Genomic DNA, 18,569 nt, shown 5'->3' with positions numbered 1-18,569 from the left:
TATTTCAATTCTATGGTTAAACAGGAGGAGATTGTTATCATCTAATGCCGTTGAGTGAAAATAATTGGTCTAAAATTAAATCCGAGTTCCTCATGCAGAGTAGTCTAGACTAGTTCAAAGAGCTCAAGATAAGAACAGAGACAAATTTAAGATTTAATTTGATGGGTCACTTTTTAAGTGGTTAATGTAATATAGACATTACATTAAAATATAAATAATTGCCATTTATATCTCTAATATATATATCTCAAAATATAGATAGAATAGTTCACCCCAAAAATGAACATTTCTTACAAATTTTCTTCAAACTGTCCATCCAAGGCCAAGATGTAGATGAGTTTTTTCATCAGATGAGTTTTGTAGCATTACATCACTTGATCACCAATAGATCCTTTGCAGTGAATGGGTGCCATCAGAATGAGAAAAGCTGATAAAAACATCACAATAATCCACACAACCACAGTCCATCAATTAATTAACATCTTGTGAAGTGAAAAGCTGTAAGAACTAAATACGTCAAGCTATTTTGCTTCACATCAAAATCCACCAACATATTTGTTTAGAACGGCTCTTAATCTGTGCATATTTCTCTCCTAATTCAGACGAGATTACTTTTTCACTTGAGAAAGCGATATTATGAATAAAGGACTCTTGTTTTACCTGGAAGCAGTGATAAAAACATGTTAATGATGGATGTTAAATTCTCATTCTGACGGCACCCATTCACTGCAGAGGATCCCTTGCAGAGCAAGTGATGTAATGCTACATTTCTCCAGATCTGTTCTGATGAAGAAACAAACTACATCTTAGATGGCCATAAGGTGAGTACATTTTCATCAAATTAAAATTTTTTGGTGAACTAGTCCTTTAACCTTGGATTGGGCTACGTAGATTTGGATTAGATTTAGCCTTGCAAAATGCATGTGCTCAAGTCTAGATGACTGTGACAGGTACCCCCATACCCATAATACCCTTTGTCTGTAGCTTTTTTCTATAATTTGAGGTGCTGATTTAATGCTCAATATATTCCACACTGCTCGGAGCTAAATTAGACTTATTGCATGTTAGCACAATTATTTGTGCCGATTGTCATTCCCATACACAGCGCCAGCTCAGTTCTCTGCAGGCTGTGTTTGTCTGTCTAGATTAGACCTACTTATTTTAGGTCTACTAGGTCTTCTTCAGTCATTGTGATGATTTACTCACCAAGCTGTCATCTGTTTAATATGAGATGTCTTCATCAGATGGAATGTACTGTATGTGGAGTATTTCATCTAATAGAGCCAAACAAGAGCTTTGATTCAGTCTTTAGCAATCTTGCTTAAATCCTATTCATATTAAAATTAAATCCCTCAATTTACTGCTATAATTTTTTCAGTTTTATTTGTTGCACATGAAATAGCCACTTTTTCTAGGCTTATGTACAGACAGCCTAATGTACCATGTTAATTTGAAGGAATTTTCTTTATTGAATTTTCACAGGTGTTTTACCCATATTTTGAATTATGCCTTGGATTGTGTTGTGTTTTAGGGTTGAAGGAAATGTTAGTAAACGTAACAGAAAAGGTACTGGTCATTTTCTGCCAAGATGTTATCAGTTGTTCTATGTATTTGTTCTTGCAGTGTATGCTCATTTTCTTTTTTTTCTTTTTAAATCTATTAAATCGCCTGTTAACAATAATTAAATAATATGTTGTCCATGCCTACCAGAAAATATATAACATTGTATATGTACCACACACACACACACACACACACACACACACACACACACACACACACACACACACACACACACACACACACAGTCTTTTGTGTGTGTGTGTGTGTGTTTATTAAATGCATTTGTGCTTATATATCAACTAAAACAAAGTATATACTTTAAATCACACACCTGTCTCTTTTAGGTTTTAGGTGCATTAGGTGTCTAAAGATAAGGTTGTGTAAGAAAGTACAACATGTACGATCTACACCTATAGGAATATTTTAAGCAGTCAAAACAACAGAGATCAGGACTTTAGATATAAAGAGCAAACCATACAGATAATAAAACACAAGGCGTCAGGACTGATCTGAGAACAGTTTTGCCACGTTTGTCGTTTACAATGGTTCAGGTTTGGGTTAAAATAGAAAGCTGATCCTAATTCAGCAATAATGGACATCTATCTTTGATCTTGTTGCAGTGATTCAAGGCAGCTCCTTGAAAACAAAAGGGGGTTGTTTTCAATCAAGACCAGATGGGTTGAACACTCTTTGGAATGAGAGGAAAAAGCTTTTTTTCCTTTAGGAAAGAGAAAGCTATCCTGTTACATCCTATTTGGATTTAGACATTCTGTTTGGTTGGACCACACACAAACCTAAACATAAACACAATTTCACAAAAAGAAATGCGAAAGAGTGAATCTCTGGTTTTCTTGGCCTTTGTTTAGTATAATTCGGTGCTGTCAGGAGCCTTGGTTTCCATGCGGTCAGGATTCAAAATGAGGCTTTGACATCAGCTGTCCGATTGGAAGCGCTCTCCCCTTTTTGTCCATTCGTCCTCCTTTTCCCCCATCCCTTTTCTTTCTGTGACTTTGTAGTGTTGCTGCGCAAAGGCCAGACATACCTAAGAAACAAGTAGCCTAGACTTCCAGAGCAGCTCATGCATTGATGCAAACTGTGGGCAGACGCTGAGCTAAAATTAGTTGAGATTTATGAGATGTGTGTTTGTAGAGGAGGTGCCGACATGGAAGATTTTTCACAGATTCTTGTACAAACCGCAAACAAACATGCATACACCTACTTAGTCACAGACGGGAGGCATTAGGACGTAAATAATGAGTTTCACACCTTACATCAGGGCGAGTGTCCACCAAAACTATCAAACTACACACCAACTCTGCTCTGATGGTTGTTGATTATTTTTCCTGCCATATGAAGAGACGGCCTTGTGTTCCTTCAGCCTAGTCTAGCCCATGCTTTTAAATACAGTTTTGTGTTTGCTTTTCCACCCTACAACCCTCTGTAAAACATATGCTGAGCCTTTTTGGGTTGTTTAGGAAATGAGTCTCTTTTTCTGTTTGATAATTGGTTTTTACAGTACTTCTTTGTAAAAGTATCAAATATATACTGGATACATACACACACACGCACACGTGTATATATATATATATATAGATATACAAAACAATGCATATTTTCTTAAGAAATATGCGTGCTATATAAATAAATGTATTGTTGTTGTTGTTTGTTTGTTTTGGATAAAACATGGAAATGTGGAAATGTTATAATGTTTATTGTAATGCATAGTAAAATTGGCATTAGCTATTCATGCTACAATTATTTTTACACTCATGTATATGAGGGATTTAGCTGTTTTGGAAAAAGTCACACAAGAAGTCAATGCATTACTTGAAATATGCGGAACAAACAACAAAATAACTAAAACAAAGAAGAAAAAATGTATGTGGCCTGACACGACAAGGTCAGCACACCACAGAACAACTTGCCATTGAGGCCAGCAATCTTGGTTTTATATATATATATATATATATATATATATATATATATATATATATATATAACACACACTCTTATTTAATTAATTAATATTTTTTAAATTATCTATAGCACTGATCCTATCCTGGAACAGCTGGTTTGTTGAGTGAGAGGCTTTAAACTTTTATGAGTACTTTGTGTTCTACATTTAATGGAATGAGTGGAGACACACATCTTATTTAGAGCGAGACATTTATTCAAAGAATTGACAGTGTTTTGCACTGAGCACAAACAGCACAGGGTTTAATACACCACCTAACCGTGCTCATAACAAACCATCCAGACAAACTTCTTTTCCATGGATGCCTATTTAAAACCTCTTACATAATACTGTAAATTATTTAAACTGAGAATAACATTAACATTATCAGGACAATCTTATGTTAATGAAGGCACAAATCAAGACAATCATAAGTCAAAGAAAAGTAAAAAAAAAAAAAAAATGTACAGAGAAGCAAATAGCCATGACAATGTACAGAATATAATACAAGACACATTAAATAACACAATTTAAATATGTAGTATATCCAGTCAAGTTTTCTCAATGACCTATAATAGATATCCTATAGGATAAACACATTCTTTTTCCAGTTAATTTCTTATATATATACTGTATATATTTAAATGGTTACACTGTACTTCATATAAAACTGCCACATTGATGCTTAAGTTGACAGAAATGCGTTGTACTGTATATCTTAATGCAGATTTAAATATTAAGCACATACTTAAAGTTTAAGCTAGACTATTATAGTTCACGCTTAACAGTAAAAATGCCACATGCAACCAATGTTTTGAAATTAAGCCTGCGTGAGCAATTTAGGAAATTAAACTAGAGGGACAACCAAAAACAAACAGAATGTAATGGAAAAAGTGGCATAGTATCTTCATTTTATCTTGACATGCCCATTGTATGCTGAACAATAAAACAATTGCACGTGCACAATACATACCACATCCTGAAGATTTTACAGTTTGAGACGTGACCTTTTGATTCCATTTTTTAAGTGAAACCTTTTCATTCTTAATCTTTGTTTTCATAATCTACTGCCTTCAGAATATGTGTCTTTTAACAGTCCACCTTGTGAAAAGAATAGTTTGGCATAAAAAAAGGCATGTGCTGTTGAAACGAGGGTCATTTCTGGACCAGAATTACACCAGGGAGCTCATATAATTACCCGTGTGTACTAGCATTGTGTGTGTGTGTGTGTCTGTGTGAGAGAGAATGGGAATGTAGGGTATCATAACACTGATGCAACCTTTGCCCTTTGACCTTTCCTGTGCTTTGTGTTGCACTAGTTGCTCTCTAGCTGATCTCAAAGATATGTCAACATTTGCATGACTCCGTCTCTGTCACAACAGGTTAAAATTAACTCTGAGATCATGATATCCTCTCAGTGTATTTTTGGTACCTTTTATGACATCTTGTTACTTCCCTTACAAAAAAGTACCATGGTACAGTGAAGGTAATATGATGGTACTTTGATATATACCATAGTACATACTGAAATTAATTATACTTCAAGGCAAAGTTATTATAACTTAGAATTTCATTTTATTTAGAATTTTAAACATTTGTTTAGTTTTAGATTTTTTTCTGTTTTTTAGTTACTTGTAATTATTATTGGTTATATTTTAGGGCTGCCAAAGTTAACTGGTATTTTTAAAAAAAAATAATAATAAATTAGCCCCCACCAACTATACCATGGTAGTACCATAATATATGTTCAAAAACCATGGTGGTACTGTAGTACAGTACCTTTTGCTACTTTTCTGTAAGTGTTGTCAAAACGGTTTACAAAATACAATAAAGACAAAATGCCCTTATTTTTTTGTATAATAAACGTAAGTCTTTTAAATTCTCAAAAACACTCCTTAACTTTAAGTCTTAGCATTACGGATGGACTGTTGTGCATGTACTTCATTGAAATTGCTGGTATAATACAATTAAAATTTATTATACAGATGTTCAAATGGCGTTTATCTAACACTTTTCATAATGCATGACCTGTATTGATGAAAACGTTCTCCCATAAACTATGAAATGGCCTTGGTGTTTTCAAAATGTCCAAAAAAATGAATGACAGATAAATAATTTAAATAACAAAATCCCAGCTGACATTACGTGCTGCATCTCGGAGAACAGCCGCTTTAAAGTGCTTCGGTTGTTCCCCCTAAACTGTCGAGTCTAAAACAGGAATATCATGAGAAATGCTCATCAACACGAGTTGGTGAATGGAGATTTGAAATGTCCCGCTTCTCGACCTGTAAACATTTACCCAGCAGCACTGTGATGAGAAGGACAAGCTGGGAATCATTCACTCTTCCAGTCTCTTTGCCTTTTTGTCCAAGTCTAGCCTAGCTGGCTGCTGATGTCCAGGGCTTTCTGGTACACCTGGGTAACATCATCCAGATCGCCCAGTAAGGAGAAGCTGCCATTGTCTCCAGGGGAACTGGGAGGGCTGCGAATGCCCTTTCCACTGGTCTGAAGGCCCCTGAACCCAGCCATCTGCAGCAAGTCTTCGGCCGACAGCGAGCCCCGGATGTTGGGTTTCGGAGAGGCGGGAGGCCAGTCCAACCCCATGCTGGAGAGACCCTTCTCCTCGTACAAGATGCTAGATGGCCTGCTTTGGCTCCGCGAGACAGTTGAGTCTGCCGGGACCTCCCCATGGACTCCTACGGCACTGTGTGTGGAATATTTCCCATTACGCTTCAGTATACCTTTCCTCCCGACAGTCCGTTTGGGTGGTGAGCTGTTCGGAGGCTGCACAGTGGCACCCCCTAACAGTTCGGAGGACTCGCTGCGCTCCGGCGAGGAGTAATACCCAGACTCACGCTGCTGATTATTTTTCAGAATGCCTTTCTTGGGTAACATGGACACCATTTTGGCTGGCGAGCCACCCAGCGTGTCCTCTGGCTCTGGACTAGAGCCGGACTCGACGTCTTGGTAGCAAATGGACCGTCTGAGCTCTACTTCGCACAGACTCTGGGACCGCTGGTCTCCACTGGTCGCCCGAGTCTTCAGGATGCTCTTTGGTCTCTTGAGGCCTGGCTTCTCCTCTGCAACACCCCACATCCCACCATCGTTCTCCTTCATGGACTTTCTCAGACGCCGGGCTGGAGTCAAGGCTGTATTAGTGACATTGTTAATGTTACCAGGCTCTGGGCATTGAACTTTGCCTGGACGGACCTCGGTGCGGTTCTGCCAGTCAATGAAGCGGGCCAGCATGGGCGAGCTGTTTTCCCTTTGCATTTGGCAGTTGCACACGCTGGATTTCCAGCCCCAGTTCACCCACCAGTGATTTGCAATGTCCTCAATTGTAGCCCTGCGATCTGGATTAACCATCAACATCCAGCGGATCAAACCACGAGCGTCTGAATAGGATGGAGAGATTTAAACTCGCTCAGGAAACTTGGAGACATTTGGGTTCAGACGACTTTGAAATGTCAATCGAGAAGACACATACCTGATGACTGTGGTGGTTCCCTGTATTCTCCGTTGCTGATTTGGCGAATGAGTCTTTGGTGGTCTCCTCCATCGAAGGGCATTGTTCCGTAGACGAGAGTGTAGAGTAATACGCCTAACGCCCAACTGTCAACCTGTCAAAACAACCCCACACTGATAAATTTGTCCACTGGGAGATACAGTTGAAAATGGTTTATGGAATTCTTTTGTTTGTTTCAATCTTAGTTTTTGTCTTTGTATGTTAGTATGAATTACTAACAATGTTTTTTATTATTATTAATTATATAAATGTCAATAAATAAAATACATAGTTAAATCAAATACTGTATTATACATTGACTTTTTAATATACATTTTTAATATTTTTATAATTTTAATATAAATACAATATTATCAACATGATGCTCTTTTTTGTGTATAATTTTTCATTTAATTAACGGCTTCACAGACCCGGTTAACCTGTGTACTAGTTGAGCATGTGACGGTAAACTCTTGCCATCATTTATCAATAGATTAAAAGGTTGTATTATTTTATTTTCCTGCCTGGGCCATAAAGACAACTCCACCTATATTTATAAACATCTAATCAAGCTGTCATTGTACACCTAATGTATGAGAACAATAGGTAATCTCACATATATCTGCGCAGAAACTGCCATCATAATTCCTGCTCGTTATTTAATAATTTCTCGTGCCCGATGTCGTCTGACCCTGCTGCTCCTCTGCTAATTAGCCAAGGGTGCAGGCCAGGAATGAGGAGGTATCTAGGGGAAACAATGGCTGATTACAGCGTAGGAAGCGTCCACTCCCCAAACTCCAGACCTGTCTAACCCTGAGTAGATGTGAGAAACTCTGTGATTGTTGGCCCTGATCCACTGATCTCTGACCAGCGAGAAGAACGCTGCCTTTCCCATGGTCTCCAGTTATGTAAGGATGATTGAGGGACCAGGGGGATCATTGTGAGTGTGTATGATTGAATGTCCAAAGGCTTTTAGAGTCTTGCATGTGTCATCGTACATTAAAAAACAGAAAAAAAGTATGGGAATTTTGATATATTCCTGTGTTCCAGACAGGCTTAGTGTTTGGCTATTAAATATTAGGAACCATGAAGGGGCTATAAGAATGCTTGATATCCTGAAAATAGCTTTGAGATTAGTCCTCATTCTTTTTGGCAAAGTCTTTGTTTCTCACTGGATTATGGAGGATGTTGGGCACACTGACTGACTTGGCCTGTGAAGCGATTCCTGTGTGGGGAGTGACTGAGTTTGGATGTGGAATGAGGGGTGGTCTTGCCTCCTTCAGATATGTGTTGGAAACACTTTCTCTTTCTCTTTGTTATCTGTGTTTTGTTCTCTCTTATCTTTTGAGACAGGAAATATGTGATTGTGTTTCCAAGCCCACATTTTTTAAAGGTGAAAAATGAAGGCCTCTTAAATGACAATGTAGGGTTGCATCACTGGAGAATATTAGTTCATAATGTACCTCCGGGCCTCTATACGGTCGTCCGTTCACAATCTCAGGGGAAGCGTAAAGCGGGCTGCCGCAGAATGTATGAAGAAGCTTGTCCTTGTGGTAGAGGTTGGACAAACCAAAATCTGCAATCTGGAATATAAAACCGAGTCAGAAAAGGCTGTTATTGAGTAACAAATTACTAGAGGAAAATCGCAACATACCTTAATGTTTCCGTTGTCATCCAGGAGAATGTTTTCCAGCTTGAGATCTCGGTGTACTACTCCGTTCTGTAAGACATCATCAAAATCATTGTTTTTAGATCAACTTCTTTCTCACAGGCATCATAGAAAAAAATAGCTGCCAGCTATGTTTGTCATATATGATGTCCTACAAAACTCTGTAATGAACAATAAATACATTATGAACTTCTTAGTCTCTTGCTATTCTTTGACGACAGCAATATTTTATGAAAGGGAAAAGTGACATTTCCCTTCATCCCGTATAAGAACCCGACCGTCAAATGGCCTGATCTGTGTATCTCCTCCCTTCTTTCTGGGACGACCTCCTTGGAAACCCCCAGCTGAGTTGATGACATCATCATCCCAGCTGTATAGAAACAAAGGCAAAGACCAGGCTGAATTCCCCCAGGGCGTTTCAGTTTCCAGCTGACACGGCCCCGGGTACCGGCTGACCCTTTGTACTGATCTAGGAACGACATCTTCTGCATTAATCCTACACTTAATCTTTATAAAACTAGAAAAATATGCTCTAAAATGTGAAATAAAAGAGAAAACAATGAAGAAATATGTGCTGGATCAATGTGAGAGGCCAATTTGAAGTATATCACGCTTGGAAAGTGGGAAACATCGGAGATGAGGAGGGGTTTGGCATCAGGACAGAAGAACACAGCTGCTCTCTGGCTCCACAACCTTTCGCACCGAGACATTCTTGGAAGTTTAGTTTATCCCTCTCATATCATGACAAGTCCTCCTTCATTCAGTAAATTATTTTATTTACTCTATAGAGAACTCATGTGCGGCTGCACGTGAACATTCCACAGATGTCAGTTGTTTAGTTCGAGAGGCTTTAAGGTACGAGACGCTGTGCTATAATGTAACTGTAGTCATGGTTAAAGTCTAAGTACCTTAGCTACATAAGGTTAAAGGCAAGAAATGCAGTAGAGGATATATTTACAATATTCCTGCTGAAAACCAGCTAATTTGCCGGGCTTAGCTGGTTAAAGTTAGCCCCCAAACCTACCCAAACTGGTCTGGCTGGGGTGGCCAAGCTGATCTGAAAAGAGCAAAAATTCCTCTAAAACCAGCCAAAGCTTAGACCAGCAAACAAGCTTTGGCTGGTTTTTTTTCCTAAACTAGTTGTTTTGTTATTTCTTTTTTTTCTATAATACAGAAAATATCTTTGTCTTCATTTTTTCACCTTGTTTGACCTTTATGACTTTTATTTTTTAATGGAACACACACACGCACAAAAGTTATTTAGAAGAATGTTTCAACTGTTTTTGCTTATATAATGAAAGTCAATGGGGTCCAAAATGCCACCTTTCATTCTATGGACCACAAAACCCACAATTTTCAGAATATCTTCTTATTTGTTTCCCAGTAGAAAGGTCATACCGGTTTGGAATGACATGAAGGTCAGCAAATTAGTTTTTAATTTGCCTCACCACATGGCTCCACCAGTTCCACCCTCACCTTGTGGCAGTAATGAACAGCAGAGACGATCTGTCTGAAGAAGTGCCTGGTCTCCCTTTCGCTGAGCCTTCGGCGCTCACTCATGTAATCGTACAGCTCACCCTTACTGGCATATTCCATCACGATCACAATCTTATCCTTATTCTCGAACACTGCGAATAGAAGCAAATACAACAGCGGTTGATTAGGTTACTCAACATCATTGCATTATAGGCATTTGCATGTTAAAGAGACTGCGCATGGAAATGAAAACAGCATATTTCCATTATGTCCCGCTCTCTAGATTAAGCTCTCTGTCATTGACTGTTAACAGTTTGGCTCAAGCTTTTGTTGGGCCGTTGCCAGTATGTAGGAGTCAAAATCGCCAGCGAGTCTGGCTTTAGTTAGTATCATGGCGATTAGGAGCTGTCTTTGCAAGCGAGACCACAACTGCTAACAGGTGTTAAGTGCAGTGAGGAAGTGAGATTTGGTGTACGTGATCTTGGATGGTGGCATAAACATTCCCGTTCTAATAAAAGGTATGTGTTTTGCATAACACGGTTTTCTTAGTAGCAGCTCTTAGATTAATAGCCATCATTTAAACCAATCAGAGAAGTGTTTATCTTGCAAATCTTGATGGAAAAAATAGGACCTCAACAAATCTTTGTTTTTATTTGGCAGGGGAGTGAAGCTGTTGCTCCATTCAGATCCTCCTCGACCTTCTGCTGATACAGCAGGAGCATCTCCACAGCGACTCTTCATTGTTTACTGCCCAAAGGCTGGTTGTCACAGTGATGGTCAGTGGACCAAATAGACAATGAAGAATCCCTCTGATCAGGTGGGTTTCCTTTGGCTCTCTTGGTGTCACTTTCAACAACATGCGTATTTGGACACCTGCTGAATGTCTAGGACTATCCCGGATTGCTGGAATAACCTTTGAAAACCAGTTAAGTTCATGTTCAAGACATTGAACCCGATCTGAAACCAGCGCTAGAAGCTAGCACTGAGTAATTACCTCTCTCGACTAATCCGTATTAGACATAGGAGACTGAACGCTACGTTTTGGCACAGACTCTCAGACCGATCCAGGGTCAGTAATAATGGACCCTGGCTGAGAGCGCGGCGTGAGTCCACAGCCGTGGCGTCTCTCTCTGTGAGCATGGAGATAAAGCAGCTTTGTCAAGTCTTTGTTTTGAGTATCGCGTTCAAGGCACGCTGCGCTCGGGGCCTAATTTGATGGGTTTTTGATTTATGTTCTGAGAGGCATGGGACATTTCAAACATGCTGATTGCTGCAGGACTGTAATGACTTCAATGCAATCGATTCATCTCCATTAGAGAGTTTACACCCCCAACAACATTTGCCTGATCAACACCCTTGGGCTAGCAGGGTGCGGTCAGATCGCATAAATAAAACATGAGGGCAACTGATCTAAAGATGATTGGATGTTGAGAAAAACCACACTGGGCAGCAAAGGGTGTGGACTTTACACATGTTGAGAAACAAAGTGAAGGGGGTTTGTAGACTTTTGATGTGTACTTGGTTTCTGAATACATGAAGTGGAGTTGTGGTGTCTCAGTGAGAGTGTTTTAAGACTACACTCGGACCTCAACAAATCTTTGTTTTTATTTGGCAGGGGAGTGAAGCTGTTGCTCCATTCAGATCCTCCTCGACCTTCTGCTGATACAGCAGGAGCATCTCCACAGCGACTCTTCATTGTTTACTGCCCAAAGGCTGGTTGTCACAGTGATGGTCAGTGGACCAAATAGACAATGAAGAATCCCTCTGATCAGGTGGGTTTCCTTTGGCTCTCTTGGTGTCACTTTCAACAACATGCGTATTTGGACACCTGCTGAATGTCTAGGACTATCCCGGATTGCTGGAATAACCTTTGAAAACCAGTTAAGTTCATGTTCAAGACATTGAACCCGATCTGAAACCAGCGCTAGAAGCTAGCACTGAGTAATTACCTCTCTCGACTAATCCGTATTAGACATAGGAGACTGAACGCTACGTTTTGGCACAGACTCTCAGACCGATCCAGGGTCAGTAATAATGGACCCTGGCTGAGAGCGCGGCGTGAGTCCACAGCCGTGGCGTCTCTCTCTGTGAGCATGGAGATAAAGCAGCTTTGTCAAGTCTTTGTTTTGAGTATCGCGTTCAAGGCACGTTGCGCCCGGGCCTAATTTGATGGGTTTTTGATTTATGTTCTGAGAGGCATGGGACATTTCAAACATGCTGATTGCTGCAGGACTGTAATGACTTCAATGCAATCGATTCATCTCCATTAGAGAGTTTACACCCCCAACAACATTTGCCTGATCAACACCCTTGGGCTAGCAGGGTGCGGTCAGATCGCATAAATAAAACATGAGGGCAACTGATCTAAAGATGATTGGATGTTGAGAAAAACCACACTGGGCAGCAAAGGGTGTGGACTTTACACATGTTGAGAAACAAAGTGAAGGGGGTTTGTAGACTTTTGATGTGTACTTTGTTTCTGAATACATGAAGTGGAGTTGTGGTGTCTCAGTGAGAGTGTTTTAAGACTACACTCTTAAAAATAAAGGTGCTTCACGATGCCATAGAAGAACCTTTTTGTCTAAATGGTTCCATAAAGAACCTTTAACATCTGAAGAACCTTTCTGTTTCACAAAAGGTTCTTTGTGGCGAAATAAGGTTCTTCAGATTATAAAGAGGTAAGAAAGAGATGGTTCTTTAAAGAACCTTTGACTGAATGGTTCTTTGTGGAACCAAAAATGGTTCTTCTATGGCATCGCTTGAAGAACCTTTTGAAGCACCTTTATTTTTAAGAGTGTAGCGGTGAGAAAAAGACCTACCTTCGTATATAGAGATGATGTGTGGATGGCGGAGAGAAGACATGATCTCGATCTCTCTGCGAATGTGCACCATGTCTTGGTCATCTTTAATCTTTTCCTTTCGGATGGATTTAATCGCCACCTGAAAACCAACAAACAAGTAAAATCAACTATGAAGCACATTAGCGTTTAGGCAAACTAATATTAATGAATCTTTTGACTGGAGTAACTAGAAAATATTGATGGATTCTTGGTTTAGTAGCTCAATTTTTCAGTTTGATTGAGTAGTATTGATGAAAATGAGGGTCAAAAGTTGCAAAAAGTCTGATTGATGATATTTGTGTTCCAGTGGCATCCTGGCTCGGGGGGTCATAGATCATAGAAACAGAAGAGCCTATTCCCTTTTATGGTGTCAAGGAGTTCACAGGAAAGTACTTCCTGTCTTAGGCGGTCAGGTGACCCACAAATTTGCTGAACTAACCAAGTAGGCACTCTCTTTATTTAACCTGCAGAGCAGTTTATTATAGTTGGTTTCAACATGGACTCACTAGGGTTATAATAGTTTACTAAAATTATTACATGAATTAAAATAAAATATAACAAAACTTATTTTATTTCAGCTAGTAGCTAAGGCAACATTTCTCATTTAATTTAGTTTAACTTTTATTTGCTTTTTCATTTAGTACTAAAATAAACTAAAAATGTATAAAAGCAAAAAAAATTATAAGCGAATTACAAAAACAGAAATAAATTGAATTCAAAATATTAACAAAAACTATAATAGTGTTTCTTTTATAATAAAATATACATTATTTTTCACAATAAATTATGGACTAAACAACGTATCTTCAAAATAGTGTGATAAGATACAATAAATGTAATTAAAATGAATAATATAATATTGTACGGTGATAATATGCTTTAATTATTATGAACTATGTATATAGTCATTTAAAAGATGCATAAATCATATAAATTATTTTATTCCTTATAGAAAGCATTGAATTTATTTCAGTACTTTTTTTTTTCTTTGGAAGTTCTGGAGAGAGATGTTTTTTTGGTAAGCTAAGGGAGTCTAGATCGGGAATTAGTGGCTTAACCTTGAGCAAAAATGGGTTTGTGTGAAGGTGAATGGCTTTTTCGGGAGAAGGCGCACCACAGAAGTTATTTTTAAATGTCCCATTTACCAGCTCCCAAACAGGCTCTATCACAGAGATGTGTCAGTGCTCAAAGGCCTGCTTTCAAAGAACCTCTTTTTCATTTTTACATATTTACTTTTTTTTAGATAATGCAATGTTATCTCGAGCATAAACTGTTTTAGCTGGTAAATTAATTGTATTTACTCTATATCTTAAAGTCTTATCCTTTATATGCGTGCTGAGGATGCTGAGAAGATTTCTGCCTGGCTAAATCTGAGTGGTCATGAGGAGGGATTAAAGTTGCAGGAAGTTTGCAGCCTGTTCCTCCACTGACTCATAAAACATGCAGGAGGGGAAGTGGTGCTGACAGAGCTGACTTCCTGTCCAGCCCGTGCAGTTCACAACCCCGATATACTGCCAACCCACACCTTTTAGGGGCAAAATTGTGTTCCTGCAAATGCATTGTTTTACTGTCTGATGACATCTACAATGCATGCATTGCATGTTACAGCCTTATCAGTGACTTATGTAATACTCATAGTACAGAGCTTGTGATAAATGTGTTTAAAGTGTATAAATCATATGATGCGATTTCAATTTTTCCTTTCTCTTTGAAGTGATACAAGCTCTTGGTGCATAAAGAAGATCTGTAAAGTTGCAAAGACTAAAGTTTCAAATCCAAAGAGATATTCTTTATAAAAGTTAAGAGTCATCCCAGTCATCCCAGACGCCTACCTAAAACGGCTCGTTCTAACACCCCCCCACATGTCTACGTCACGATGTGGGAAGATTTGCATAACGCCGCCCAAATGTTCATGCAAAGAAAGAAGGCGTAACTTTTATTCTCACAGTAGTATTGTTGCTGCCGCTATGTCGTGAAGAGCTGTGTGTTTCGTTGTGAAAGCGAAACTACTTTGTTTGGCCTTCCAAAAGAGGACGATATCTGCTTCGTCATGCCTGGAGCTGATCCGTGCTGGTCGCTGAGGAAATACATAAACTTTGCGCTGTGGATCGCCGGATCGGCTTTCACCATGGATGAAGTGGAGTCCAGCCCGGGGTCGTCACATGTGGTTGCCGCAAGCCCGCCGGCCACTCCTTTGTCGAATCCGCCGGCCGCTGCTCACTCTAGTCCGCCGGCCTCCGCTCACTCAAGCCCGCCGTCGCTCACTCAAGCCCGCCGTGTGTGACGTTGTGTGTTTCATTGTGAAAGCGAAACTACATTGTTTGGCCTTCCAAAAGAGGACACAACTAGAAATCAGTGGTTAAGTTGTATTTACAACACTGTTCCAGAACAGTTCAACCCAAATATTCAGATGTGTGCAGCACATTTTATGGAGGACTGTTTCCTGATCCTGGTAGAGTAGACTACAATGCTGGCTGTTCTGACTCACAGACTGTAAGTAGGTTTTTTTATATTAAAGAATTTGTCACTGACGATTCAAAACGCGAGTAGAGTAGTACTGAACAGATTGTTTGGCATAACCACAAAAATGAATTTTAACTCGACCCTCATTTTTTTTTCTTTTCTTTTTTTAAATGAGCCAGTCCATAAACACTAAAATACGGTTTCTATAGTATAGCCATAAGATGTAAACAATATGTATGTAAAAAAGTATTTTAGTGTGGAAAAAATGTTTCTAATATCAAATTTTACTTTGTTGTCAAGACAATGTATTTAAAGAAGCACATGCAAAGAGTCAAAATAATTGTTCTGGTTCAGTTCATCCCATAATGTTATGAATTCTTTCCTTTGCTACTAGCGTGAGTCATGCATTCCTAGATTCAACCATCGGTCCATTCAGACAATAGACTGCAACTCCAAAATTGATCAGTTTGTGCATGATACTTTATCATCTGTCCCCGTCCACAATGTCTACCTGTCTTTTTTTTATCACCGAACCCCCATTAAGTTCAAAAAGCAAATGACTGAAGCTCAGTCACAAATGTGTTTGCAGGAAAAGTTTTCAAAATGTATATGCTGGAACATTCTTTGCTGCTGCCAAAGTCATCACCATACAAACACTTGAGTTTATCTGCACCCTTCAGATTTAGCATTGGTCATTGACACTGAAAACACAACTAGTTGTGTTGGTCTCCACATAACCACACTGTCTAATGTTTCTGTCTAGTCGGACGGTGCAAATTCAGAGGAAACGCTCTTAAGTGGTTCCATTATTAGGTTACCAAGTCCCGGACGTGACTCTAAGAGCATCCTGCGCTCAAGCAGCTGTTGACATAAGGCTTCATTTTTTCGCCCACAGCTCTGACCCACTAGGTCCATATCTGCCCCACTCAAGAAGCAGATCTGTCTTGGGATTAATGCACTGACCTAGTTCCAAAACAAAAGTGGTTTATCCTAGTTTTTCTCACTTGCTCTACAGATGTCATGCATTTCTTAGCGATGGTGGTGAATCCAGAGTAATACGTAAGGGAGCTTAGGTTACTTGCAACATAAACATACCTATCGTGCTTTGAAACCTTTGACCTGCTCAACTCCTATATGACCTAAATGAGCTGACCCCTGTCACTGAGGAACGGAAGACAGCACTTGCCCTGTGAAATGGTGCATGTAATGATGGTCATTATGGGCGCATTAACTTTCACCAATGTTTCAAAGGAATGTTTAATTATGTCAATTGATAGCAAGTGAAACACACACAATATCTCCCATATGAAAGGATAATCACAAATGAGATCTCTCTAATATCTCTGTTCAATCCCATAGGACAATGAGACGAATAGTTTTCTGCTTCTCCATGATCACTCTTAAAAATTAAGGTTCTCTGTTGATGTTGATGGTTCCATGAAGAACCTTTAACATCCATGAAACCTGTCCATTTCACAAAAGGTTCTTAATAGTGAAAAGGTTCTTATTAACATGTTCTTCATAATAAAAAAAAGGTTCTTCTGTGGCATCACTGTGAAAACCCCCATTTGGAACCTTTATTTCTAAGAGTGATGGGGAAAAGACCACATTTTCAAGACTTCAATTTGACAAGATGCAAAACTCATTTTATAGCTCTGTATGTTCATGTCTGTTTATCTCAAAGAATTTTAGAGTAGGAGAAACATCTGAAACGAAGTTGATACCTATCTTAGAACTTAATAAGATCTCTTGAGGTTTGAAAGAGCTATCTTTGAGTCATTTCATGTTGGTAAACTCACCACTCGTCCAGTGTGCCTCTCTATGGCTTTCTTCACTTTTCCATATGTTCCTTTCCCGAGCGTCTCGAACAGCTCGTAGCGGTGCTTCAGGTTGTGTTTGTGGTGATGTTTCTTCACGCTGGACCCTCTCCGTACACCGAGAGAGGCTGGCATCTCTCCTCCGGGATAGTCCACCGGTAGAGGCTCACTTTCATTCGCTTCGTTATTCCCTAACTGGGATGATTCCGTCTCCATGGTTTCCTCAGCGATGTGCACAGATGCTCGATAAATCTTAAGATCGGCGCTCAGCCGTTATAGAAAGTCACAAATATCCCACACTCGGTGTTTAGGCGATATTAAAGCTGATGAATGGGGTCTGGGATTTGTACGGGGCGTCTAAGAAGAGCGACCCCGTCACTCATTCATCGGTGAAGTGCTCGTCTCGCCTCTGGCAGCTCAAATATGCGCCAGCGGACTCCATGCTTTACCCGTCCATCCCACTACCGGCGCGGGTTCCTCCTCCCCTCCTCTTCCCTTTTCTCCAGAGTAACAGAGTAAACCAAAGCATAGTGTTTACATTGAATCTAAAACAGATATGTATTTTATATATATATATACATGTATGTGTGTGTGTATATATATATATATATATATAAAATAAAAACTATTATAAATAAATAAATAAAAAATAATAAATCTTTCTCTCTCTCTCTCCTAATGGAATAATGGCATAATAGCGTCATGGAGAACACTTAATTGTATTTTATTAGGTTTGGTCAGTGCTTTCCCTTCATCACTCTCTCTTAATTATTCTTCAATTTAATGTGCTTTATTGGCATGACTAGTAACTGTACATTTCTAGGAACTAAAGCATTTCCAGTTGCATGTAATATGTGTTTTGCAGCAATTCATAGTTCAACAAAATAATTACAATATAACAATAATTAAAAATATGACTGAACTGAGTAATGAGCAACAGTATTGCTCATCTCAGTATTAAAAAAGCTTGATATGATTGACATAAAAGTATTTAGGTAGGCTACTTTAAGTATTTAAGCGCTGAAGTACAAAAACAGACAACAGAAAATAAGGTGAAGTGAAAAAAAAATAAACAAATATTATTTGCATTTTTTCTACAAAATGTTATGTAAGCTTCAATAAAATAAAAGCACATGGATTAAAAAAAATAAACAAATAATGGATTTATTGCGTAAATAAATAGCCTACATACATAAAAAACAAACAAACAAACAATTCATTAATGAACTCTAAGAACATTGTACTATTTTTATCTCTATGTAAGTAAGCTCTTTGTGTATAT

The 18,569-nt window shown here is 38.9% G+C and overlaps 1 protein-coding gene across 1 annotated transcript; it reads right to left on the bottom strand.

Moving 5' to 3' along the window:
- Positions 1 to 5,235: 5,235 nt before the first annotated feature.
- Positions 5,236 to 17,716, bottom strand: LOC107582835 (NUAK family SNF1-like kinase 1). The gene is made up of 7 exons (XM_016268886.1): positions 17,270 to 17,716; positions 12,987 to 13,107; positions 10,168 to 10,319; positions 8,677 to 8,742; positions 8,486 to 8,605; positions 7,005 to 7,137; positions 5,236 to 6,912 (listed from the first exon to the last, which is right to left on the bottom strand). Exons 1-7 carry the CDS (start codon positions 17,501 to 17,503, stop codon positions 5,891 to 5,893), a joined length of 1,848 nt encoding a protein of 615 aa, XP_016124372.1. The 5' UTR covers positions 17,504 to 17,716; the 3' UTR covers positions 5,236 to 5,890.
- Positions 17,717 to 18,569: the final 853 nt, after the last annotated feature.

The sequence above is a fragment of the Sinocyclocheilus grahami genome, unplaced genomic scaffold (genome assembly GCF_001515645.1).
Source record: "Sinocyclocheilus grahami isolate Dianchi unplaced genomic scaffold, SAMN03320097.WGS_v1.1 scaffold1.1, whole genome shotgun sequence".
NCBI classification, from domain to species: Eukaryota; Metazoa; Chordata; class Actinopteri; order Cypriniformes; family Cyprinidae; genus Sinocyclocheilus; species Sinocyclocheilus grahami.
This window is presented reverse-complemented; position numbering and strand designations above follow the sequence as displayed.

Bases quoted from the DNA above. Each gene is read 5' to 3' on its own strand.
- LOC107582835 (XM_016268886.1), bottom strand. From the start codon at position 17,503: ATGGAGACGGAATCATCCCAGTTAGGGAATAACGAAGCGAATGAAAGT. The intron at 8,606-8,676 runs GTATGTTGCGAT...TTTATATTCCAG, and splicing joins ATGACAACGGAAACATTAAG to ATTGCAGATTTTGGTTTGTC. The intron at 7,138-8,485 runs GTACATTATGAA...TTGTTTTGACAG, and splicing joins GACCGTATAGAGGCCCGGAG to GTTGACAGTTGGGCGTTAGG.